At 33.7% G+C, this 27712-nt stretch overlaps 2 protein-coding genes and 1 long non-coding RNA gene across 3 annotated transcripts; all 3 read right to left on the reverse strand.

Moving 5' to 3' along the window:
* Window positions 1-6071: 6071 nt before the first annotated feature.
* Window positions 6072-7860, reverse strand: LOC150035835 (uncharacterized). The gene is made up of 4 exons (XR_016529662.1): window positions 7526-7860; window positions 6826-6915; window positions 6575-6700; window positions 6072-6465 (listed from the first exon to the last, which is right to left on the reverse strand). It is a non-coding gene; the product is annotated as an uncharacterized LOC150035835 (long non-coding RNA).
* A 1383-nt stretch (window positions 7861-9243) lies between these two features.
* Window positions 9244-12436, reverse strand: OTP51 (endonuclease). The gene is made up of 2 exons (XM_039032062.2): window positions 11757-12436; window positions 9244-11393 (listed from the first exon to the last, which is right to left on the reverse strand). The coding sequence occupies exons 1-2, from the start codon at window positions 12264-12266 to the stop codon at window positions 9537-9539; spliced, it is 2367 nt and encodes a 788-aa protein (XP_038887990.1). The 5' UTR covers window positions 12267-12436; the 3' UTR covers window positions 9244-9536.
* A 10766-nt stretch (window positions 12437-23202) lies between these two features.
* On the reverse strand, window positions 23203-25820 carry LOC120077942 (uncharacterized). Its single transcript, XM_039032075.2, has 5 exons — window positions 25470-25820; window positions 25279-25363; window positions 24712-25187; window positions 23549-23795; window positions 23203-23430 (listed from the first exon to the last, which is right to left on the reverse strand). The coding sequence occupies exons 1-5, from the start codon at window positions 25473-25475 to the stop codon at window positions 23411-23413; spliced, it is 834 nt and encodes a 277-aa protein (XP_038888003.1). The 5' UTR covers window positions 25476-25820; the 3' UTR covers window positions 23203-23410.
* Window positions 25821-27712: the final 1892 nt, after the last annotated feature.

Genomic DNA, 27712 nt, shown 5'->3' on the forward strand with positions numbered 1-27712 from the left:
TGCCGAAAAGGTAGCTGCTTGTGAAGCAGCTAAAAATGCTGTTTGGCTGAGGAAATTCCTTTTAGATTTGGAAGTTGTTCCAAATATGGATTTGCCTATCACACTTTATTGTGATAACAGCGGGGCTGTGGCAAATTCGAAGGAGCCTTGGACTCATCGTCGGGGTAAGCATATAGAACGAAAATACCACTTGATGAAGGAGATTATGCATCACGGTGATGTGATAGTCACGAAGATCGCATCGGAGCACAACATTGTTGATCCCTTTATAAAGGCTCTCACAACTAAAGTGTTCGAAGGTCACCTGGAGAGTCTGGGTCTGCGGGACATGCGGCACCTTGTCTAGGGCAAGTGGAAGATGATATTGGGGTATGCCCTAGTTTGTTGTATATTGTACATGTATTATATTGTATTGTACATTAGTCTCCCGAGGCATTAGGACAAGTGGGAGATTATTGGGATTGGTATCCTAATTCTCCCGTAGTCTTGTTATTTGTAATGATACACATTGTTTTATGAATAAAATAACTGTTATTTCATTCTGGTATTTATTCATATCCAATAAACAAAGCATCATGGTTATCTTATATGAACTTAAGCATGTATATGTGATATACAAATGAATCATGTCTTAAGTAATAACCTAAATAGGTCTGTAGTATAAGGATTAAGGTGGGATACCTAATCCTGGTGACACTACGGATACGACCCACTTTGTAGAGGTTTGCAAGTGTTGTAACTGCTACAGATGGTAGATCTTGACCATTCATGTGGAGACATGCGAGCAGGGTGTCCTATATAAAGAGTTTGCATTAGACCAGACCACGAGATGACTATACTTTGTATATAATGTCATTGATACTGGAGTCTTACATCTCACCTAAATAATCATAGGTGACACGACCTCAATCCTGAGTGTTTTGGAAACTCCAACCTTTGATGGCGGTCATTTGATTAGTATGGGTGTAAGTGGCCAGATTGCCAACTCAACATGCCTACCTTTTTGGGGACTTGTCTGATTTGGGAGCTGGGAACTCAATATACAAGATGAAATTCACTCATTTCTCGAAGTAGGGATAAATAGAGAGATTGCTCCCTTAAGGGCTGATTCCGGGACTTGAGCATAGTGGCCACAACTTCTCTTTGGAAGAGAGGACTCAGTCATAGTAGAACTATGACTTATGTTTATTAGAGGATTCAGTGGTACTTAAGGAGTTAGATGTAACTATAGGGGCATAATGGTTATTGGCCGAGTTGTACTTACGAGTGATCTGTGAAGGGTTGTCGCACTGCTGATTTGTTAAGATGGACACATAATATATCTGTGGTAAGGAGAGTTCAACTGTCGGTCTTTAGTGGAGTGCCTGACAGTTAACGGATGGTAGATCCCGTGACTAAAGAGTTTAGTTAGTTATTCACATACCGTTGGAGCTCGAGCTATAGGTCCATTAGGTCCCCTTGATAGCTCAATGGATTTAAGTTGAGGATCAGTTCTTGGTGTTGATTTGAAATGTTCAAATTGACAAGAGGTAATTCGATTATATATGATATGATCGGTATGGTGTATGAGATACGTCACGTGGAGGATTAATGTAAATGAGATTTACATTAAGTGCCATGAAATAGAAAAAGAGCTATGGTTTATATGTTTCATGAGATGAAATATTAAAACTATAAGTTATAAATATAGTATGATAAGTTGGTTATCATTTATATTTATAATAATATTAATTATTGGATAATTATTTCTTTTTCTCTAATAACCAATTGAGTGGGAGGTTATTGGTAGTTTCATGGCAACCATGAGATAAAAGAAAAAATGTTTTCCTAATTTTAATAAGCAAAGATTTAAGACTTCCAATCTCAAAAAATACTCATGGAGAGTTGTCAAGTAAATAAGATTTACTAAGCGACATCTTGGAGTTAGCTAAACAATCGTGGAGTGTTCTTAAGTGATAGACACTCAGCTAAGCGATGAGCTAAATAATCGCATAGCTTTTGCTAGACGATTGCTTAGATTTTCCTAAACGATTGGGCATCGACCTATACGATAGGTTCTTCCATCGCCCACTTGCTCAATCGTTTACACGATTGTGTTTCCTCTTGTTTTCTGCCTCAAACCAAGTCCACACAGAGCCCACCCTCTGGATTCTCACACCGAGAATACCAAGGTAGCCTTCTTGGTGGTGTCATACTCAATTTGACACTGGTGAGGTTCTGTGAAGGCTGTTCGTGGTGTTCGTGACCTTGGCGATCACTTAGTTTGAGTGCGCGGTGTTCGTGCAGTGTAGTGGTCTTGTTAGACAAGCGTTCGTGTGTTGCTGTGATCGAGCGTTCGTGATCAAGGAGCTTGAAGATGAGTCTGCAAAAGTTTGTTACTCTTGTTCTTGATCTTTTGTATAACATGCTGTAATTTCGGTTTTTTAGCATAACCATATGTTTCCGTTTGTGATTGTAATTGTAAAGTTCATATACCATTGTAATTTGGAATGATCCTTCCGCTGCTCATGAAAATCCTTGTATTTGATTTCTTTCATAAACATCGAGAATAGATGGAGGCAGACAAGAGATGTAATCCAACAAAAGTATTAAACCACGTCAATGAAATATCTTATTTATTATAAAAGAATGAAATGAAAGTGTACCTCTTTTAGCACAATCATTCGATTCGTAACCATCCTTGTATGAAGGTAAAAACATTGAGGTAAAAACAAGGGTGGGGGCAAAAATATTAGAAAAGGCAAAGCATCCGAATGATTGAAGTTAGAAATGAGGAGGAAAAAAACAGAAGGGAATATGAAAAGAATGACTCACAAACAAAGTGTATCAGAGGAGGCAGTGGATATTTCTCAAGATAATATGGAGAAGGAAGACATGTATAAATAGAAAGGATATTGAGGGGCAATTGGTTGGGGGAGTTGGGTGCACTTACACATAAACTAGATAGAGTAGAATCGATATAAAGCAAGTAGGGTCAAGTCAATATTAAATGGGTTATTTAGCATATTATTAAATATTATTCCATGAATATTGAATTAATTAAAATATAATATATCACACAAAATTGAAAAAAAAAAAAACAGAGGCCTCAAGGATATGATTTTGCTCTTTCATTTGAAGAAATTCAACTCCAATAAACAAAATCAACATATTGAAGGCAAATAAATCAAAACAAAGCATATTTCAATATCAAAACTAAAAAAAAAAAAAGAAGAACAAAAACAGGAATTTCCAACTCCAACAAACAAATTCAACATCAAATTCAATATATGATTAAGAAAAAAAAAAAAAAAAAGAGGATCCATTAACGGAAGACAATCTAAATCAAAACAAAAAAATCACCAATAAGCCGAAACAAAAACATGATGATTTAGATGTATATATATATATTTTAATAATACATATCAACGCACAAAACATAAACAATATAATGAATTAGCTAAAGTGAAAAAAATGAGAAAACATGAATTTTAATCCAAATTCAGATATTTCAATATGAATTTTATAACACAAGTGACATAATGAAAAAAATAAAATAATCATCATCGGCCTTTGGAAAAAAGAATAGAAGATAAACCTGTTGTAGGGACGATTAAAGAACTCCCCCACCAATCTCCAATAATATGGTAAGTAGCCCCTACTACAAATTTAATTGCAAACAAATTTGAGGGACGAATTTGTTATTGAAGCAGCGATAGGAGGCTTGTAAAAAATGAAGGAAACAGTGGGTTGAACTGAACCAACAAAGACTGTGAAATCATAGTAGAAAGGGAAAAAAAAGTTAATAAGGAACCTTAATAAGAAAATTGAAACCAAAAAACCTGTTATAAAACTCTACATAACACATTCTCGAAAAATCAAAACCTACAAATCTAAGGAAAAAAACCTTCAAAACATCGAACTCAAAAATTCATTGAACAAAAAAAAAAAAACCTACGGATCTAACCGATTCTTAGAAAATTGAAACCCAAAAAATCTAAGGAAAAAACCTACTAGGGACATCAGAACCAAAAAGGCTATTGAAAAAAATCTTATAGATCTAACATGTAGATAAATCTGATTGGGGGCCAAACGCTGTGTAGATAAACCCGCTTCAGAAAATCGTGGGAACATCGAATGTGCAACAATAAAACATAGGGAAGACAAATCCAAAACCCATGACAAAAACTCCCAGAAAAAAGTAGATTTGAATAAAAAAAAAAAAAAAAAAAACCAAACGAAAGAGGAAGAAGAAACTTGGTCAGGTTTACAATAATAACCACATACATATTATAACTTTGAAAAAAATCATGAAAACAACCCTAGAAAAATATATAGAGAAGAGCAAAGAGTGATTCAATAAGAAAAGATGTAAGAAGAGAAAATCTAAGGAAGAGAAATTGAGGAGACGAAGAGAACGAACCAGATGGATGAAGAAAAGAGAAGATGAAAGATATATGAACGAGAGTAATATGAAGAGATGATGAGTGAAAGAGAGAAATGACAAAGGAGAGTAATTTCAAATCCACCGAATTAGGGGAATTACATTGTACGTAAAATGGTGAATTTAATAACTCACTCTTTTTGTTTTACCAGTGGCTCGAGTGAACTTTTTTTGCTCACCTAATCCCCAACTATCCCTTTTATCAAATGCCCCTAGATAACACACTTGGAAGGAGAGTTATCAAGTTCCTATTATAAGATTTTTCTTTTTTAAAAAAAAAAAAAAATTATATGATGGCTTTGGGCACGTGTGGAATCTTTCTAATGATGATTGAAACATAAATGTAGCCAAGTATGTAAAATGATACACTTTTTAAAAATTGAGGTTTAAATCAAATCATATCTCAAAATCTTTTTAAATTTAGACTTTGGAATCAAATTAGAGAAAATATCCGAATTTGATTAAATTAGATTAAAAATAATTTAATTTAATTCAAGTTGGGGCTAAATCTTTTCATTCCAATTGATTTTTGGAACCTAATTTAAATCGTTCTATTTTTTTTAATAAATCAACGAAGGTTTGGAATCGTGAAATTTGGTTCATGATCATCTTCCATTGCCATGTGAAAATTCATTAATGAAAAAAAATTGGGGCATATTACAAATTTACTTCAAATTATTCCAATTTGGACATTTATCCTTGGTAAATTAAATTGGGGGATAAGTCCTCAATTTTTTCTCAAATAAATTTTGGATATATTCAAAATTTCATGCCAAATAAATTTGTGTTACATCTAATTTTTACCCCAAATAATAAAATTTGGGCATAATCCAAAAGACTTTATCCAAAACAGAATTGAGTGAAATTCAAATTTTCCCTTTAGATTCTATTCTAATATCATTCCAAACATTTTTACTAGACGTTCAACCCTACAGAAAATTCAATCTTGAATTCAGTGGAGCATAAATTCTACTAAAATTCAAATCAAAGAATATGTCATGAAAGAAAATTAAGGGCTCGCTTGATTGATTAGAGATTTTTTTTTTTTTTTTTTTAAAAAAGTCATTTTTATTTAAACTCTTTTAGTAAAATTTATTTAAAATACACTTTGGGAGTGTTTCAAAAACTATTTTGAATGATTACCAAATACTTCCATTTTTTCCAAAATGACTTATTTTAAAAAATTCTTGAAAAGTTGAACCAAATACAACCTAACACTTTTAACCCAAAATGCAGTCTTGACAAGTTAACATAATTAAAAAGGTATGTATTAAATATAAAATTCAAATCAAACTTAAGTTCCAAATTCATATTTTGATTAAATTGACACATTGAATAGAATCAAAATCAAGAACATATAATTTATACTTTGATTCCAACTTTATTTTTTTCCAATAATCTCTCACCCATACATTTGCATAAATTCAAAAAATGGCATTTATTGTATGAGAAATGTTGGATCAATCAAATTAATTACAAAATTACAAATTATCAAATTTGAAATAAATTAAAAGTTGTCATGTGTCCCAAATTGAAATTAAGGACTAAAGTGAGTAAATCCCATGATGTCATGGGTTGTTATCATGACCATTAGATCAAATAAGCTAATTTCATCCAATTTAATATTAATATTTGAGCCCTAGTTCAATTGAGTCCAAAAAATTCCAATTATTGGGCCAAAGTGCCAAGTCAATAAATCAACTAAGTTCAAGTCCACATGCTGCAATGAGGACTTTATAAATAAAAGAGTTCTTCATCTAAAGACTCCAAAGGATCTAAAGAGAATTCTCTCATCAATAAGGATCTAAAGAGATTTCTCTCATCAATCAAAATACTCCCTAAGCTCCTGAAGCCTGAACATTTATGGGCATTCATCAAAATGTTAATTCAGATTACATGTTTTGTATAGATATTTGAAGCACTTTTACAAACAAATCCTTTGGTTTTGCATGGAATCACCAATTCACATATTGCAAGCAGATACCATCATTGATGAAGCCATTGCAGATCATCTGTCTTCCTTCTTCAAAGCTCTAGCACAACTGTCCATTCAAGGAAGAGAATGAAAATCAATTCAGTTCTCAAAACTTTTGTTTTATAACAAATTCTCGTAAGTGATCAGTTTGGTGAAAATGGGGATTACAATCTTACACATTCAGAATCTATTGTGATCCAGCTTCCCCTTGTTGGATAATATTGATTTTTCTTTTTGTAATATATCTTGAATGTGCAGACTAATTTACGCGCACCTGGATTAACCTCATGAGTCTGTTGGACCTATGTTGAATAATATTGATGGATTTCATGAATGGCAGTGGAATTCAGTGTAATGAAACAGTTCTCAAAGGAGGACACAGCCAAACCTGAGTTGGCTGAGGAAATGGAGGAGAAGTTTTCAACACCTTCCAATGTCAAATTGATTTCAGAGAGTCGTTGCTCGATCTATCATCCAAGCTTGCTTTAAAAATTCCTCAATTTTGCAATTATGAAACCTGAAAGAAGTCGTATGATTTAAGTCAAACCAGTCTTGGGAATTATTACGTATCGCTTCATTATATTGTACATAGTTTTCGGGGCTGATTAGAATGATTTTTCAAAGTTACAAATTTAAGCACTTGAAAAATCTAGTCTGCTGATGGCTATAATGGTGATAATGACACCAATTGCTTGAGCTTTGCTTCTTTCCAATTCAGCATGGAAATCAACATTCAATATTGGATTAAGTAACGTCGGAAAATACCCCTTAAAAAAGAATATTTATCCCTAAAAGTTTGATTATTTGAATTTAGCTGTAGTTTAATATTGTATCAGAACAAAAGGTCTTAGCTTCACGGATGTTGATACAATTCACATTTCAATTTCCACAAGTCAAAATAATCTCGAGCCAATACTTAAAAAGAGGGTTCTCTAAAAAAAAATACTTAAAAAGGGTATCAAGAGTATATGTACCTCAACTTATAAACTTAAGCTATTGAACTTTGTAGTGGTTTGAGTAAATGATTCAAACCAATAGACTAAGTGATAGAAATATCGTTGATTTCGTGTACAGAGGATTTCAAGATGTCCAAACAAGGGGAGGGCTATTAAAGTTAAGAAAATCACCTTCCCAGTGATGAACTTGCCTCATTTTTCTGATCTCGAAGCCAAGCCCATCGCAGAAGCTCCTCCAATCTTGATTTGGCTTTGGTTTTACTCTCCCATTGGGCACAAGACAACTTTCTTCTCAGGCTTACTGCTGCATTACTCTACTAAAGTGGCATAAGTTATTGGCAAACTAAGAAGCACAGACACAAGACACGAACATGTTTGAAAGCCTTGCCAACTTTGAAAGTTTCAATAAGGGTTAAATCGATACAAGTCTTGCCAACTTCAGTGCCTGCATGAACAGAAGAAGAATCTGCCTCTTGACCAATCTCTCACATTCCCCCAGCAATATCTTCTTTTTTCATCTTTTAGATCCAATACTGGTGCATATAATCAAAGCACTGAGTTCTTGGTCTCTTCAAATCAATGAGGTACTATAGAAGCAAGAGTTGGGAAAATCCTTTCAGCATAACAAAGCAAACGACTTCAATCTTTATAGAACAAACCTCCTTCCTTCAAATCCCTTTGATCTTTGAGAACCCCAGCAATGAACAGAGACCACTATCTCCTGTGATCTAGCAGTAGCTTTATCTGGCAAAAAAGAGGGGAGAGAAGGAAGAAAATAAAGTTTCAAGCTACACCCAGTGACACTTCAAATAAATCCCTAATAAAATAGGTTGAATTAAGCATGAATTTACATAAAATTCGACCCCATTGCAAATTAACCATATTTTCGAATTGGCTGAATGGAAGAAAGAAAATGAACAAGGGAAAAAAATAATCCCTGACAGCTCAGCAACAAGCACAATTGGGGGCGGGATTGAGGAACAAGCCGAACAATGCATTAGACTGTTGCGGTTGCAGCAGATCCAAGGACGGGGATAGGGAAAGAAGGGCGATTGTAGTCACAAGCGCACACACATTTAGGGGCTTGGTAGAGGGAACCCCACCAAACAAAATTTATTACAAGGATCCATGGATCAAGATTGAAAATAGCACCATGTATCGTCATAGAAAAGATTCTAAGGTATAATCCATAAAAGCCATGTACCGATTAAAATAAATTATTTATAGAAGACCATGAAAAAAAAAATCTTGGTTTCTTTCTAACCAAAAGTCATAGTACAGCTTTGCTTTCCATCATCAACTGATCAACAAAAGAACTTCATCAAAATAATCGTCAAAACTTTAGGGGAGCAAAGAGACGTACCAAAAATGTCCGCAAAAGTAAGGAACCATCCTTTGGCCAAGGCAGAAGAGATGATTTGGGATTTTCCCATCATGGAAACAAAGACAGCAACCCGAGGGAGAGAGAAGCCCACTGTCTCTACTGATGTCTCCTCTGTGCTTTTAAGCTCCTGTATGCAGGGTATTACGGAAAAATTTGAGTCTCTTTGGTACTTTGATTTCCCATAGTTCAGGGGAACTTTAATTTCGGACCAGCTGAGGTTACAAAATAGTTATTAAAAATAATAATAATAATTTAAATTATTACAATAACTGTACAGTACCCTAAATAATATTTACATAAACATTCTGAGAGATCAAATGAACAAAACTTTCCTCTCACCAATTCCGCAAGAACACCACTAAAAGTTTAACAGTTAATATCTTCTTTTAGGAAAAAAGAAAAAAAAAAATCTCTTCTCTTTTATATCATTGTTCCTCTCTTTCTTACCAGTCAAACTTTATGGTTATCGATAGAAGATTTCTCCTAACCAATCAGTTGGTAAGTCTTGTGAAGTAATAACTTATCCTTTTATATATATGTATATGTATACAACAAGCCATAACGACTTCCAAACTAACATATAACCTATATTAAAGTGAACAAAAATGCTACAACAATACACAGAATCAGAACATAAACACCACATATCCATTTAAGTATTTACATCTTCCGAATTGATCAGGGAAGATCCTATTTGAATAAAAAAACCTCCCAAAACTATGAAACATTGAAGGCTTCCATCATTTGGCGAATTAAAGAATCCAACTGATAATGGGACTAACAACTAAAACTCTTGAATTAATTAGAAGCCTCCTCAACAGAATCAGATTGACTATCAAAGTTGATATTTTCAGTTTCATTTAAAACCCTCCCCAAGTTAGGACTGTCTGCCTCTAGACTATCTTTCAAGTAATCCAGAATGAAAGGTTCAACTAGTTTCCAGAACCATGTGGCGTTGTTTCCTAGTAAACCTATCCAATACATGCTGCCCTTCCTTTTCACTTTGCACTGCATGGACTTCTCTCTCAGAGATTTAACAATCTTCTCAACACCCTCTCGACTTCCTTTTAGCTTCAGTAAAATATCCCCTGATGATGTCCTGCAGCCTCCATACATATACCAGTATGCAAGAACACGAGGTGAAAGCCACCGGTGAATTAGATTAGGGATTGCAGGATGGCCTTGTGGCCAAAACTGATCTGCATAGAAACCAAAATATGAATGTGAAACAGTGCAGAATTTATATGGTATATCTATATCACCATCGTTCAACTTTGAAGCAGAATGCAACCACTCGTGATATTGCTCGTATATGTGTCTCCTCAAAAGAGAGTGGGTATTACAGTTTTGCTGGAATTCAAACTGGATTCTATGATTTTTCCTCTCTTCATCAGACTCTATCTCCACGCCACCTAACAACAGGCCTACTAAAATCTCCCTCTGTTCTTTGCTCAACTTCAAGCTTACTGGCTTCTTAACCTCCTTCCTGCTCAAGCTTAGGACATAATCAAGTTTCTCCATTAATGGAGGATCAATGTCATACTTCTTCTGACACATCAAATCATATATTTTTTCAGCCTTCAAATAATTTCCAAATAAAAGATACCCACTTAAAATGATGTTGCATGAACGAGCATTTATACCAATTTCTCCATTTGTTTCCATCTGACTAAATATTTCTTCAGCCCTGTCGAGATTACCAACTTTTACCAAAGAGTCCAAATATATGCTATAGATAGTACGATCAGGTTTACACTTCTCAAGGCACTGAGAGAAGATTAACTCTAACTTATTGTGTAAGCTTAAATTGAAAAACATATTCATCAAATCAACATATGCTGGCATGAGGGGTTTTAGATTACTCTTTATGAAGCCTTTCATGATCGATTCTGCAAGTTCTATATCTTGAAATTTACATAAAATACCAATAATTGTCCGATATGCTGCAGCATTTGCAGAGTTCAACTGCTCCATCTCCCTAAATATCTCCAAAGCTTTCATCGGTTTACCCATCTTTGCATAGACTTCCATTTTATAAACAAAAGCCTGAGATGGCATGTTACCATCAAAATCTTTAAGTTTTTGCCATGATCTTTCTGCTTCCATTACATTCCCCATTTTTGAGCTCGCTCTCAAGATGGACAAAAGGACTTCTCTTTCCTCCTTGATTCCTGCTTGTTGCATTTCTTTCCTTAGTGACACTATCCTCTCTTTGTCTATAGTATCCTGATAACTGTGTAGCCAAATTAGACCACCACATATATCTTTATGTACCTCGAGTCCACTTGTTACCAAATTGTGATATATAAACTCAGCCTGTTTAAGATGATGCTTTGACAAATCCCCTGGTTTGCTCGTAAGAGCTCTAAAGAGAGAATTGTGCAAGCTAAGACGTGGTTGGTAACCTCCTAACTGAATCATACGATTGTAAATGGTACTTGCTTCCTCTATGCATCCTTGAACAGGTGCACTAAGATATGCAACAATCAATATATGAAATGTGGATTCACTTGGCACGCATCCCTGATTAATGATATCATCAAATACTTCCCGACACTTTGAGAACTTTCGTTCCTTGCCCATGTAATCAGCAAGCTTAGTAGCTAAAGCATAATCAAATCGGTACCAACGTTGTTGCATCATCCACTTGTACACCTAATCTCCAAAATACAGAAAATTAAAAAATGGAAAGAAAATTATATCACAAACATAGATTACAAAAAATAGCAAATGAAAAGAACTATCAATTTACTTTTATACAGAAAATTTTGTTCTATTCCAAATGGTGTTCATGCTACAGTTATCTTCAGAGTCCTACTGTTACATTCCAAACTTTTTTACAGTATTACAGTCCAAACATATAGAGCACAACAATATAGCCAAAATTGAACACTTCCAAATAATTCCCTATTATTTAACAAACCCATAATTGCATTGCGAGTTGTGACACCTGTTCGTATGAGCATTTAGGAGTGTTGGAACATAATAAAAGAAAGAAGAAAGAGAAAAGACACTAACCCTAAATGCAGTCTCGTTTTCGCGAATACGCAAACAATGCACGGTGAGATAGGTTGCATCATCCTGCCTCATCCATTTCCTCTGAGCATTAAGCAGCCGTATCAATGTTCCCGGCTTTTGTGCTGGCAATTCCTTACAAAGCCAAGCCAATTTGGATCTTCGCCATTGATCCGGCAACTCATCCAGCTCCTTGACTTCAAGCGCAGGCATTTCTAAATGTTTCAAATCCGCCGATGCAAAACCATCAGCCCCGTTACTGTATGGAGAAGATAAGTGCTCTTCAGACTCGAACAGGGAATCTCGGTCGTACACCAGCTGTTCAACAGAAGAACTGGAAGCAAAGGAAGGAATCCGCGGAAGTTGTTGTTGTCCCTTTACAGAATATATTGGGATAAAGATAGTACGGACTATGTGATTAGGACAACGAAAGTAGTGATGGTATGGAGAGAGGGAAAGACTGGGAGACCGGAGAAGGGTCACAGAGGAAAATGCAGAGGTATGAATGGACATGGAGAAAGCGGAGGGAGGACTACGGTTAGACAGAAAATACAGAGTTGGGAGCGACAAACCCGAATTTGCGAGGACTTCAAATCATCAGCCAGCGACCAACTATTACAAATAATAATAATAATAAATGTCACAATTAGAATAAACGAAATCATTATACCAGAAAATGTAACAAATCCAACATTACAAGAAAATAAATAAATAATTTGGGCAAAATGACCGATTAGAAGTTTCATTTTGTTTTTGGATAATTGACAAAAATAGCCATTTTGAAGTTTTAGTTTTGAGTCTTGAACCATTTTTAAAAAACTTGTTTTTTTTTATCCCAAAATTTTGAAAATTAAGTAAAATTATCCTAATACCCTTCACATTTCAAAAGTTACTCAAATCCTTCAAACCTTCACTCTCACTATTTTCCCTTGCCATTTTCGGTCATCCCTACCATTTCCTCAATCTCACTCCATTTATCTCCATTTTCCTTGCAATTTTCTTTTCATTGAAAATTATTTAGGATTTTTCAACTAAGGTATGAATTTTCATTTTTTTCACTCAATGTTAGTTTATGTTAGATGCTATAAAATGATTATTTGAAATCTATATTAGATCTACGTTGAATGTTAATTTTTTTTCTAAAAACATCATGTTCGACGTTTTCTGAATAAGTTTAGGCTTAAGAATGAGTTTCCGAAAATCGATCTTACCCGACCGGGCTTCATGGATGGTAGATTGGGAGGGCCCATGTATAATTCAATCGGGTATGGGCGGGAAAAAGAGGAAAGGACGAGGGGGAGGGGACAAAAACCGGGTAAGGTAAAGGACGCCCGGCCGGGCTTGGGTGGCTGGCGTAGAAGAATTGGGGAAGATCGGTATGTGGCCTGGTCCGACTCCCAACCGGGTATTGGATTGGGCCAAAATCCTATAAACTTATGTCATGAAGGCACAACTGGGACCAGGTAGGTGGAGGGGAAGATTGGTATATGGCCCGATCATGAGCCCGGTCGGGTATTGGACCGGAATGAAATCCATACGTGGGGACTCCCCGGGAAGGCTCGACCGGGACCGAATAGGTGTAGGGGGCACCCGGCTGGGAATGGGAAGGGTACAACCGACCTGTGTCGTTCATCCTTCGCTTCTGGATTTTGACCCAGTCTCGGGCTCGGCTGGGTATGGGATGGGCCAAAATCTAGAAGCGAAGGGGTGGGTGGACTGGACCGGGAAGGGGGGCGGGCGAGACCGGGTACAGGTATACTAGTTTTTCGCCCGGTCCCGTACCCATCCGGGTATGGGTTGGGCCAATTTTTTTTAAATTTATATTTATATGTAATTTTTGTTCCTTTTAAGTACTCATTGTCTTTTAATTTATCTATTTCATGAAAAATATAGGTTATAATGGAACTAGATATGAACGTTCATCCTAATGACCATTTTTCTGCAGTTCTTTCATGTTGTTCCCACATAAGAAAGACTATCCCTACAATTAAGAAAAAACTAACTCAGACACAATTAGTCATGTTTAGACAAACATGTTTTGGTCCTCTCCTTGGCACAAACATCATCTTTAATAGACTACTAATTCATTATATTTTTCTTCGGGAGGTAGAGGAACCTAGGAGAGATGTTATTAGCTTTAATCTTATGGGGAATAAAGTATCCTTCAACTAAGTAGAGTTTAACCTTATCAGAGGATTAAAATATCAAACTAGAGCTGATGGGAGAAAATTCTTTTGTTAGACTTAAAGCTAAGTAACTAAACGATAATGAGGGCGTGAAGGCATATGAGTTGGACTCTATTTTTCCAAGTCTTGAGTTTGAAAACGATTTTGATGCAGTGAAAATTGCATTGTTTTATTTTATTGAGTTTTCTATGATGGGTAGAGAGAAGAAAAAAAATAGATTTTGAAAATTTAGCGATCATAGATGATTGAAATAGATTTTGTAACGAGGACTGGAGCAAGAAAATTTTTGCAAATACAATTAAACGATTCAAACAAGGATTGAAAGATAAACCACAGGCTTATACGGGCAATGCAGCCAACAGACGTACAGTCTTTACGGGGTTTCCCATGCTTTTCAGGTAACTTAATTAGTTTGATTTAATAAATATTCATAAAAGTACACCACTGTTACACATTTACATTTTATATAGGTATGGGCATATGAAACGATTTCATCATTACTCGGATGCATTACAAACAGATTGAATGACAATGCGATACCACATATTTTGAGATGGTCATGCTCACATTCTCCTCCATATAGAGTGATTAGAGACGAAGTCTTTGAGTCAGATGCAATATGTTCCTTTTTCAGTTTTTTGGGTTAAAATCTGATGATCATTTTGATGGCTGCATATGGATAATCATCAAAATAATTCTAACCCAAAAAACTTAAAAATGAACATATTGCATCTGACTCAAAGACTTCGTCTCTAATCACTCCATATGGAGGAAAATGTAAGCACGACCATCTCAAAATGCGTGATATCGCATTGTCATTCAATCTGTTTGCAATGCGTCCGAATAATGATGAAATCATTTCATATGCCCATACCTATATGAAATGTAAATGTGTAACAGTAGTGTACTTTTATGAATATTCATTAAATCAAACTAATTAAGTTACCTGAAAAGCATGGGGAAACCCGTAAAGACTGTACGTCTGTTGTTTTCCATCTGCATTGCCCTTATAACGTGCTTTATCTTTTAATCCTTGTTTGAATCATTTAATTGTATTCACAAAAATTTTCTTGCTCCAGTCTTCATTGCAAAATCTATTCCAATCGTCTATTATCACTAAATTTTCAAAATCCATTTGTTTTTTCTTCTCTCTACCCATCACATAAAATAAAACAATGCAATTTTCACTGCATCAAAATTGTTTTCAAACTCAAGACTTGGAAAAATAGAGTCCAACTTGTATGCCTTCATGCCCTCATTATTGTTTAGATACTTAGCTCTAAGTCTAACAAAAGAATTTTCTCCCTTCACAGTTCTAGTTTGATATTTTAGTCCTGTGATAAGGTTAAACTCTACTTAGCTGAAGAATACCTTATTCCCCATAAGATTAAAGCTAATAACATCTCTTCTAGGTTCCTCTACCTCTCGAAAAAAAATATAATGAACTAGTGGTCCATTGAAGATGATGTTTGTGTCAAGGAAAGGATCAAAATATGTTTGTCTAAACATGACTAATTGTGTCGAAATTAGTTTTTTTCTTAATTTTAGGGATAGCTTGGAACAACGTGAAAGGACTACCGAAAAATGGTCATTAGGATGAACCTTCATATCTAGTTTCATTATGACATACATTTTTCATGAAATAGATAAATTAGAAGATAACACATCATGATCATTAGTAAGTATTTAAAAAGAATAAAAATTATATATAAATATAAATAAAAAAAATTGGCCCGGCCGGGTATGGTACTGGGCGAAAAACTAGTATACCCGTACCCAGTCCCGCCCGCCCCCTTCTCGATCTAGTCCCCCCGCCCCTTTGCTTCTGGATTTTGGCCCGGTCGGGCCCGGGACCCCCAAAATCCAAAAGTGAAGGGTGAATGACACGGCCCGATCGTACCCTTCCCATTCTCGGTCGGGTGCCCCCTACACCTACTCGGTCCCCTCCCCCTACCCGATCCCTATCAAGCCTTCACATGGAGTCCTCGCGTCTGGATTTCGGCCCGATCCAATATCCGGTCGGGCTCATGACCGGTTCATATACCAACCTTCCCTTCCTCCTACCCAGTCCTAGTCGTGCCTTCATGTCATAAGTTTATAGGATTTTGACCCGGTCCAGTACCCGACCGGGAGTCAGGCCGGGCCACATACCAATCTTCCCCAATTCTTCTCCGCAACGACCACCCTCGTATGAAGCCCGACCAGGCGTCCCCTACCTTACCCGGTTTTTCCCCCTTCCCCTTGTCCTTTCCTTTCTTTCCCGCCCATACCCAATCAAATTATACATGGGCTTGGCCAGTCTAGCACCGGACGCCAATCTTCCCCAAATCTCTTCCCCATTCTTCTTCGCCCGATCACATACCCAATTATTTTCGTATGAAGCCCAGCCAGGCGCCACTTACCCCTACCCGGTCTTGCCCCCTTCCCTCTCGTCCTTTCCTCTCTTTCCTGCCCATACCCAGTCAAAATATACATGGGGGCTCGACCGGTCTAGCACTGGGCACAATCTTCCCCAAATCTTCCTCGATCTTCTCCACCCGGTCACGTACCCGATCACCATCGTATGAAACCCAACCGGGTAAGACCGATTTTTGGAAACACATTTTTAGGCCCAAACTTATTCAAAAACGACGAACATGATGTTTTTAGGAAAAAAAATTAACATTTAACATAGATCTAACATAGATTTCAAATAATCATTTTATAATATCTAACATAAACTAATATTGAGTGGAAAAAAAATGAAAATCCATACCTTAGTTGAAAAATCTCAAATAATCTTCCATGAAAAGAAAAATGGAGATAAATGAAGTGAGATTGAGGAAATGGTAGGGGTGACCGAAAATGGAGTTTGGAGGGTTTGAGTAACTTTTGAAATGTGAAGGATATTAGAATAATTTTACTTAATTTTCAAAATTGTGGGGGTAAAAAAAACAAGCTTCTAGGTTCAGAACTCAAAACTAAAAGGACTATTTTTTTCAATTATCGAAAAAAAAAGCCAAAAACAATCAAAACCAAGACAATCTTCTAATACGTCAAGTGTATCCACAATCCAAACAGCATAAACATAACCTCATAAGACAGTTTCAACATTAAAAGGAAAAATCAACAGACACATAAACAGGAAGAATAAGACGGATACACCAAAATGAAAAAATGAAATGAGTTACAAAAGCTATTGAAAACGATAAAAGAAACAGTGAAATGATACCTGGAGCAAGGTGGAAGCATAAGTGATTTGGTTTTGAACAGCGCCTTGACTGGTAATGCGAAATTAATTTTCGTTTATAGGAGATTCAAGTTTGGGTTTATCGAGCTTCTGGTACCTATCAATGGTAGTTCTTCGACAAGGCGGGAAGCAAGAAGAAAAATAAAAAGAAACAAAAACCCTAACGGATAAGAGGGAAAATGAGGATAAAAGCCTAAAACCCTTTTTTTCCTTTATTTCAAATTTTTATTTTTCTCATAATAAATAAGTACTAAGGATGAAAATATCCTTTCGATATGATTTTTCCACTTTTTATTTTTTTGTCGATATATCTGTAAGTCAAAAGATTTAATATTGATATTAAATATTTGTGAATATCTCCAACATCTTTTATATATGTTCATAAAATAAATAAATAAATATATATATATATATATATATATGTATGTATGTATATATATATATATGTATGTATGTATGTATGTATATATATATATATATGTATGTATGTATATATCTGTATATATGTATAATTCACTTATTTCAATACGAATATGGCTATTAATAACAATATTCATAACTTAGTTTATGATTAAAAATAATTACGTTATTAATCTAAATAAAGTTTATAAATTTTGTAACTTAAGGTTGATAGTACAAGTGTTTCGTATGTTGGTCCCACTTTTCTTAAAATACCACTCAACTATCGAAATTTAAATTACACACTTAAACTTAAAATAATAATAACGGTAATAGTAATACATTTATTATTAGTTCGGAGAAAAAATGTTACTATTTTATTTTAGGTTTAAATACTATTTTGGTCCATATACTTTGAATCTTGTTCTATTTTGATTCATAAACTTTACAAAACATTCAGTCTAGTCTCTAAAATTTTAGAAAGTACTTACTTTCGTCCTTGTTATTAAGATTCAGTTAACTATTGTGAGATGACTTGTATGTTTAGATAACTAGGCTGCCAAATAAGTTAACCATGCTAAACAATCTAGAGTTTCAATTTGGAATTAAATGGTAAAGTGGTTTTTTATAGGACATATCAAAATTAATTTTGCATCCAAGATTTTGACTATTCACTATTATAGCACGTTAGTTGTTGATATTTCACTTCACCTTCATATTGTTCAACCCATGCTAGATGCAATTTTAACCTTAAATAGATTTCATCTTTAAAAGAGTTAACATAATCGTAATAGTATGAACCAAAATAAACATTTTCTTAAAATTCAGGGACTAAACACGTATGTTTTTTAAAGTTTAGGGACCAAAATAACATAAGATTCAAAGTTTAGAGATCAAAATAAGATTTAAACTTTTATTTTAAAATATCTATAAATTTTAAAAAGTTTTATTTATATCCTTATACTTGTTTTATAAAAAGGTTAAAAATATTGTTATTATTAGTATATGAATGAAAACACTTGCTACAACGGTTCAAAAATAAGAACATTAAAAAATTGTATTAATACTCTTAAATCTTAAAAATTTACTATGTAATGTAAAAAAAAGGCTTATTTACACCTCATAAACCATCTCTCTCGTTCATTTCCCCTCTCTAATATTTCTCTTTTTTCTCATTTATTCTTCTCCCTTCTTCAATACTCTCGTATGACTTATTAGTCTCTAAACCTTCCCCTTTATCTCTCTTTTTTTCTTTTTTTTTTTGGGAATATAATCAAACATAAATATGTAGGAATTTCAGCACCTAAATAGTTAATTTCTTTGAAATGATCTTGAGCTGATTTTCTCAATAACAAAATAGAACTAACAACTTCAAGTTAAAATATAAAATTCTAAAGTCTTAAAATCAAATCTCATCTCAAAACTTAGTAAACGAATAAATCACCCAAAAACAAAAATGATCGACAAAGGAATATCATATTCAATCACGAATAACTTTTTTAACCGATCACAACAAATAAACTAATTTGAACTACAAAATTGAACAATAAGATCTTCACCGCTATAAGTTTAGTAATGCACGTATTTTCTTTTTTTCCCTCCACCGATTGTTCCAAAATTATGACTAAATCAACCTTTTTTTCTCTCTCTTTTAAATGAATCTTAAGACAAAAATCACCTTTTCTTTTGGGAAGAGACTGCTAATGAAGTTAATAGTTTCTTTTATAAATCTTACAGAAAGCTGTGTCTTATTTTACACACTTCTTAAAAATAAAAATAAAAAAACTGAGAAAATCATTTAACTTTAAAAAGTAGTATTTTTCTGTGCTTCTGTGAGTTTTATGGCATCTTTGGGACCCAATATGACGTGGTTTAAAAGGAAAAAAAAAAAAAAGTCATTTGTTTCTTACCAAGTAAAAGTGGAGATAAACAAGAGTCCAGAACTTTTTTTTTTCTTGTTTAGATTTATTTACGGATTTTCAAATAATTCCACAATCCTGATTATCTCGAACAACCACAACCACTCAACCCAAATTGTAAAGATTGGGTTGGTCCAAAAAATTCCACAACCCAATCTAATTCAATTCAATTCATGTACACCTTTAGATTTCAGCTCCCTTTCTTACTCTCTTGCACATTTTGTCAGAAAAACAAAAATTGCAAAAAAAATTCTTGAACTCAGAAGCATACAGGATCTATTTGATTTTTTTTTTTTTTTTCCCATTTGATAGAGTTGAAAGAAAGGGTTTTCATTATCTAGTGTAAACCACATATTTGACGAGATGTTAAAATTTGTGCATTAAAATTTTCTAGATAAAAAGTTTCCTATAAATACCTATCCTACCACTAAAATATACAATGGGGTGTTTGGCTCACCAACATGAGTTGAGTTGGTATAATATATCAACTCATTGTTTGGCCCACCAACTTTAAATATTTGTGGAATTTGGTTAGGTATATTTTACCAACTCATCCCAACTCTCCATTCTTCCCCTATTTTTATTGGCTCCACCCATTGGCCACTGTCACACTCCAACTAACTCCGGGCTCCAACAACAACCTCTGATGACAACTCCGGCGACCAACTATGGACTTCGACAACCACCTCCAATGGTAACTCCGACGACCAAATTTGGGCTCCGACAACCACCTCTAATGACAGCTCCGTCGATCAACTCTGAGCTCTGACAAACTTCACACGACCAACTCTGACAACTAATTTTGGCCTCCGACAACCACCTCTGGTGACCCAACTCCGATGACCATCTTCATGCTACCAACTTCGACGACCAATTGGCTCAAACAACAAACTCCGACGACCAACTCCGACAACCACCTTCGTAGGCTCCGATAACTACCTCCGACTACAAACTTCAATGAAAATCACCTTCCATGATCACCTTTGAGTGAGCAACTCCGACAACCAACTCGAGGCTTCGACAACCACCTTCGACGATAAATTTCAACAACCAACTCTAATACCACATTCATGTGACTTACTTTAGGCTCCAACAGTCAACTCCAACTACAACTAGCAAAAATCATATTTGATGATCAACTTCGACGACCACTTTCGCCAAACCAACTCCGAGATTCGAAAACGTCTTCAATGACAAACTTCAATAACCAACTCCAATACACCTTCATGTGACCAACTTCAGGCTCCGACAACCACCTCCAGCTACAAAACTCTAACAAAAATCATCTTCAATAATCAACTTCGACAACCACTTCCGACTACTATAAGATTGATGATTATTAAAGTATGTTGTAGAGTTGTTGATTATATAAAAAAAATATTGTTTTGTCTACATTAAATGCAATATTTATACGTAATGAATTCACATATCAAATGAGTGTTAAGAATATTTAGAAGAAAAATATGTATGTATATAGTTGAAAAGTATGTAACATATAACAAGAAAAAAAACCATAAAATGAAAAAAAAATCCTGAAACATTTTTCAGCAAGAATTAATGAAAAATAGAGATTTGTTCTCTGACGATCCTCCAAATTTAGAGGAACAATAGGAAGAATAAGAAAAAGAAGAGGATGATAATGAAATTCATGAAAAAAAATTAGCTAGAAAGTTTTGAGTTCGCTTTAATTTCTTATTTTATTTAACCATATTTCTATAAGAAATGTAACGAGTTAATGGTTGTTCATTGCCCAAAAAAAGAAAGAAAGAGAGAAAAGTTCTAAAAATTAAAAGGTAAAAATTGCAATCCATATTTTATTCAAACAAAGATGGGTAGAATTATTGAATAAAAAAAGTTTCAAAACAAAAATAGTAATCATAAAAGCATATTATTTAGAGTTCAAAAAACTGCATCAGATACCCAGACATATAACTCAACTCTGCACCCTAAACACAAACATATAAACTTTACAGATATATGAATCCACAGATGTATGAACTCCAGACATCCTATCTCAACTTAGCGCCTCAAACAACCTCAATAAAATACACAACATCGTCAAACTTCTCTTCTCTCTACTTTTTCTTATTTGTCTCATTTGCTCTTTTAAAAGTAATTGGCCAAAAAGGGGTGTTTTTAGTTGTGGAGTTTTGAGCTCAATCTTTCAATGCAATTGTTTTGAGCTACAATGTTTTAGTTGAGTTGTTGTATTCTAAAAGGAGCAGGCCAAAAAATATTTATTGCTCCAATGATTGATATAAAGAAATACCGTAACTTAATGTGGAGAGTTTGAATCTCCTTAAAGAGACCGACATACCCATGCCTCAACATAATTGTTTATGTGTTCGTTTCCCAATACTTACTCCGATTTCCTATGTTATTTGAATGATTTTTTTTCTTGTTTCTCATTTTTTGTTACTGATTTTTCATTTCCCTCTTTTAATAAAGAAAAAATATAAGTGCATATGGTAGGTAACAGTTTACATAATTTTTTTTTTAAAAGAAAAAGAAAAATGGAAATAGAAACATATTTAATAGGGGTGTTCTGGTTGGGTTGGGTTGGGTTGGGTTGAATGACGTTTTAGACTCAACCTAATTGTTTGGGTTGTAAATTTTTCAACCCAAATAACCCTAATTAAAAAATGAACCCAACCCAATCCAACCATAAAATATTTGGATTGGGTTGGTTCAGGTTACTAGGGTCATTTATTTAATTTTTTTTATTATAAAAGTAAGTAAAATGTTAATATGTAAAATTCGATATAACTATTTTCATATATGAATTAAAATTAACAATTCAATTTCAATTTATACCATGTATAATCTTTTTTCCAAAGTGTAAAAAAAAAAAAAAAAAAAAAACTACTTTTAAGAGTTGTTGAAAAATAAATTATCCAAAAAACTGATAAAATTTTAAAAAAACTAAAATAAATATATGTATATCTAATTGTACACAAAAAAAAAGTTAATAATAAGTTTGGCTTGGTTCGGGCTGATTTGGGTTATTTTAGGTGACCCATGAACCAACCCAACCCATAAAATTTTTATTTATTTGAACCCAATGCAACCCAAAAGAATTCATAACCAACCTAAACCGAACGGATTGGATTGGGTTGATCGATTTTTTCGGGTCATCAGTTTTTTTGGACACCCCTAATATTTGATTTGTTTTTTTCCCACAAAATTTTATATAAAAATGCCAAATCTAAATATGAAAAGTAGTTTGATAAAAGTTAAATATCCAAAATTTTTATATCATATTTATTTCAAAATATTTTTTTGTTGATTTTATAAGTCAAGAATAATAAAATAATGTTTTCGTCTTCATTTTAAATAATGTTTTATTGTTTTCGTCTTCATTTTACCAAATGCCTATTTAAAAAAAAAAAGTGGAAATCGAGACAGGGGAGAAGAAACAAAAAAGTTGGTAAACAATCTTAACTTGGAGTGTGTTTGGAATACATTTTTAAATATTTAATTTAAAAAATAAGTTATTTTTTAAAAAAATTAAAGTGTTTGCTAACCACTAAAAATAAATTTTTATGTGTATTTTAATCAAATTTTATCAAGAGTGTTTAAATAAAAATGAGTATTTTTTTTTAAAACAATTTTTCTCAAGTCTGATATTTATTCTAAAATGCATTTTTTTTTAAAATCTCGATCTCGACTTCGAAAACCCCCCAAAAAAATGGACTTGCTAAAAGGGAATGCAGATGTGAAGCTCAGTTAACCTCTTACACCAAAGACTTGTTAGATGATTATTTGAGTTACAATCAAAATGTTATTTCAGATATATGTTTTGCATAGATATTTGAAGCATTTTTACAAACAAATCCTCTGGTTTTGCATAGAATCTACAAATCACATAGCGCAAGCAGATACCACATTGATGAAACATTGCAAATCATTTGTCTTCCTTCTCCTTCAAAGCTCTAGCACAACAACTGTTCATTCAAGGAAGAGAAGGAAAGTCAAGTCAGTTCCTCATGTCTTTTGTTTTATAACATTTTTTTCATAAGGGATCAGTTTGGTGAAAATGGGGATAACTACAATCTTACTTACATTCAGAATCTGTAGTGATCCAGCTTCCTCTTCTTGGATAATATTGATTGATTTCCTGAATGGCAGTGGAATTCAGTGCAATGGAACAGTTCTTGAACGGGGACACTGCCGACACCGTCGAGTAGGCTGAGGAAATGGAGGAGCAGCTTTCAGCTTCCCATCTGAAACTGATCTTTGGCGAGTCGTTACTCCCTCGATCATCGTCCAAACCTGCTTTAAGAGTTCCTCGATTTCGCTGTCGTGAAACCTGATAGAAGTTGCACAATTTTTAGCCATTATTATTATGTATCCCTTCGAATCGTTGAAATATAAATATGGAAGGGTCGTTTGGAATAACTTTTCAAAGTATTTAGAGTAAACACTTAGGGGTGTTTGGGGCCCCCAACTTTAAAGGGGTGAAGTGAGCTATTATAGCCCACTTCGTGTTTGGGACTTCAATTATAATAGTTGGTATTTCCAACTATTATAATTTACAATTAACTACAATATTACTATTTCAAATCTATCTTTGTTATGGTATTTACTATTTATTACAGTGTTTCCTATTTCATACCTAAACTAAAATAGTCTGCACTCCAAACACAAACTATTATAACCTATAGGACTGTACTAACCATTAAATATAACAACCAACTCAACGCCCAAAATACCGCCTTAAAGAGTCATTCTATATCGACCCTTAAAATCAATCAGCTATTCATTAATAAGAATGTTGGTGACTATAATGGTGATTATGACCCCAACATCTTATGCATTGGCTTCTTTCATATTCAACATAAATACAGATCACAGTCACCATTCAATATGGATTTGGTAATGTAAGAAAATACCTATGAAAAAATAAATTTTGTTTAAACCTAAGAGCTTCTTTTGGATTTAGTGGTAGTTTAATATTGTATTAGAACAAGAGGTCCTAACTCGACCGATGTTGATACAATTCATGTTTTGAGGTTCCACAAGTCAAATGAATCCTCAAGCCCATACTTAAAAGATGGCATTAAAAGTATATGTACTTAAACTCATAAGCTTAAACTATTGAGTTATGTGGCGGTTTAAGAAGTATATGATTCAAACCAATAGAAATATTGTTGATTACTTGTAAAATTAAAGGATTTCCAAATATTCAAACAAGGGAAAGGTTATTAAGAAGTAAAGAAAACCACCTTGCCAGTGATGAACTTTCCTCCTTTTTCTGATCTTGAAGCCATAGCCCATCTCAAAAGTTCTTTCATTCTTGATTTGGCTTTGGTTTTACTCTCACCATTGGCCAAAACTTTCTTCTCAGTCTTACTGCTACATTGCTCTACTAAAGTGGCATCAGTTATTGGCAAGACTTTGGTGCCAGCATGAACAGAAGAAGAATCTGCATTTTGACTAATCTCTCTAATTCCTCTAGCAATTTCTTCTTTTTTCATCTTTTGAATCCAATATTGGTGCATATTATCAAAGCCCTGTGTTCTTGGTCTCTTTATATTAATGGTACTATAAAAGCAAGACTTTGCAATATCCTTTCTGCATAACAAAGCAAATGATTTCAACTTCTTTAGATCAAATTTCCTTCCTTCAAATCCCTTTGATCTTTGAGAATTCCCACAAGGACTAGACACCACTATCTCCTCTGATCTAGCAGTTCCTTCACCTGTCCAAAAAAAAAAAAAGTCACGACACTTTAAACAAATAATTTCCACTTTGACATTTTATCAAACAGGTACTGTGCATTTTTCTCTTACCCCAACTTGTCCCCTTCTTAGTGGAATGTGAAGTCCTTTGTCCTTGTTTTTCATTTGTTTCCTTGAAAACCCATTGAAGAACTTGCTACAATTCATCAAAACAACAGAAACCCATTAAGCTTTTAACACAAAAAAACACATTTCTTTAAGGAACTTTTCACAAAGGCAAGGTGTTTTTGAAAAGGCTTTACCTTCATGACTATGATTGATAAAATGAGGTTACTTTAAAAGGGGTTATGCACATGTCAAAGCAAAAGAGAACCAAAAAAGACAAAATTTGAGTCAAAATGGAAAAGGCACTTATTAGAGAGATCAGTTCTGTGCTGTCTCTTTGCTGAAGATTCTCTGTCTTCACTGTGAAAGGCTAAAGGGGCAAAATGAAGACAGAGAATGAGAATCTAAGGAAGATGGTGAAGAAGACAACCAAGCAATGAGTACAAGAAAGAGTTGGCATGTGAATGCGAGTAATTTATAAAGAAATATGTAAAGGGACTAAGGATTATGATAAATTATTAGATGCCAAAAGATTGTTACCATGTGGTGGCAATTAGGGAGAATTTTGGAGTTAATCAAAGAGATTAATTTGGGCCATGTGGCACTTGTTTTAGCCATACACTTGGATGGATATGGATCATTGATATAGATTGGTCCCAATTACATGGGCCTATGGCTTTTAAGTAGACCATGATGATTCATATCTTTGGGAAAGAGTGATGAGCTTTTTTTTAGTAGTTGGGAAGAATAATCTTTTGCATTGGAGTGAGTTTATTGATGAAGAAATGTTTGTAGAATTGATCATTTATTGATAGGTTTGGAGAGGAGAATGTCCTAGAAGGTGTTTTTCAACACATATCTTAACATGGGAGAATTTGAATGTTTGCTTGTTTGGTCCATTATGGACCATAACTTTCAAGAGGATGATAATAAATTAAAGGTTAAAATAATATTTGAGTTTCGTTTTATTTTGATCATTTTAATTTTGATAAATTTTAAAAATAGTCCGCAAAGTTAGTTTATTGTTTAACATTTTTTTTTAATAAATAGCGAAAATATATTCACATCTCTTCTTTTGTTATATGAAATATATTTCTATCATTTAACTTATGATTCAACTTAAGAATTATTGAAAGTATAGATACTAAATTTAAGATATATTGAGAGTACAAACACTAAAATTAGATGGTTAAACGTATAGTAACTAAAATAGAAGGAGACCTAAAGTACGACCAAAAAAAAAAAAGGAAAAATAAGACTATCTTGTCATTTCTATAGATTTTGTTGGAAAGTTTCATTTGTTTGATATCTTGTAGGCTAAATTATAGAATATAATTTTGAATTGTGTACTTTGTTTTAAAAATACCTTTAACTTTCAAAAGTTTTAATAACACTCTTAAACCTTTTAAAAGTTCAACAATGCTCTTATCATTAGTATGCAGATGAAATCCGCTAATACCTCATTTAAAAAAATATACTTAAATTTTCAAAAGTTGCATTAATACTCCCAATCTCTAAAAAAAATTTAGAAAGGCTTCCGTGGTTAGTATGGTGACCAATTTATTTGAAGTTATTTTGAGTTGGAAAAGACAAACCAATTTTAGAACAACTTGTATAGATTTTTTTTTAAAAAAAAAATATAGATGCTCTCATTTTCTTCCATTTTTTCAATTCTTACACCAATTTTTTTTTCGGTAACCAAATTGTAAACAAAATTTCAAGTTAAAGCATAAAATCCCACAATATCTCAAGATGAAAATCTACCCTTAAAAGTTAGGAAAATGGTATATATAGCCAAATACAAATAGGACTGACAAAAGAATATCATCTTCATTCATGATGAATCTTAATTAATCACAACAAATAAAGTACTTTATCTACAAATTTGGTGGTGCATATGTTTTCTTCTTTTCTCTCCTACTAGTTGTCCTCAAAATTATGATCTAAATCTCATTGTGTCTATAATTCTTATGTGTTTCTCTTTTAGAGTATTAAACTCAAATGACGTGTTAACACACACTCAACTACTAACATATAACAATGTTTAAACATTTAAGTCATAAGGCCCCTTGATGGTTTCATTATAGTCTATATAATATATATCTTAATTGAAGGGGTGTGTTCTAGAAAAACAAAGGTAAAACAGTTGATATAAAGTAACATAATCAATAACAAGAAGAGAAAAAGTGGAGTATATGGGTTTTGAAAAAGAGGGGAGAAAAAAAAGAGAGAAAGTAGGAGAAGTGTTAGGTCATTTTTTTTAAAAAAAAAAAAGAAAAAAGAAAATTAAGGATATTAATGCAATTTTTGAAAGTTCATATGTATTTTGTAGAGAGGTATTAACATTCTTGTTTATATACTAACAGTAAGTACATTTTTTAAACCTTTGAAAATTCATGCTATTTGATATAGAGTATTAACTATTTTTATTCAGAACTAA

The sequence above is a fragment of the Benincasa hispida genome, chromosome 5 (genome assembly GCF_027475165.1).
Source record: "Benincasa hispida cultivar pf3 chromosome 5, pf3_genome.v1.1, whole genome shotgun sequence".
Lineage (NCBI taxonomy): Eukaryota > Viridiplantae > Streptophyta > Magnoliopsida > Cucurbitales > Cucurbitaceae > Benincasa > Benincasa hispida.

What these genes read in the sequence shown, in the direction of transcription:
- OTP51 (XM_039032062.2), bottom strand. Translation starts at nt 12,266, where the DNA reads ATGTCCATTCATACCTCTGCATTTTCCTCTGTGACCCTTCTCCGGTCT. An exon ending in AAAACGAGACTGCATTTAGG is followed by an intron (nt 11,394 to 11,756) that starts GTTAGTGTCTTT and finishes TTTGGAGATTAG; the next exon opens with GTGTACAAGTGGATGATGCA.
- LOC120077942 (XM_039032075.2), bottom strand. An exon ending in GAAAGTTCATCACTGGCAAG is followed by an intron (nt 23,796 to 24,711) that starts GTGGTTTTCTTT and finishes AACTTCTATCAG; the next exon opens with GTTTCACGACAGCGAAATCG. An exon ending in GATCACTACAGATTCTGAAT is followed by an intron (nt 23,431 to 23,548) that starts GTAAGTAAGATT and finishes TTGAATGAACAG; the next exon opens with TTGTTGTGCTAGAGCTTTGA.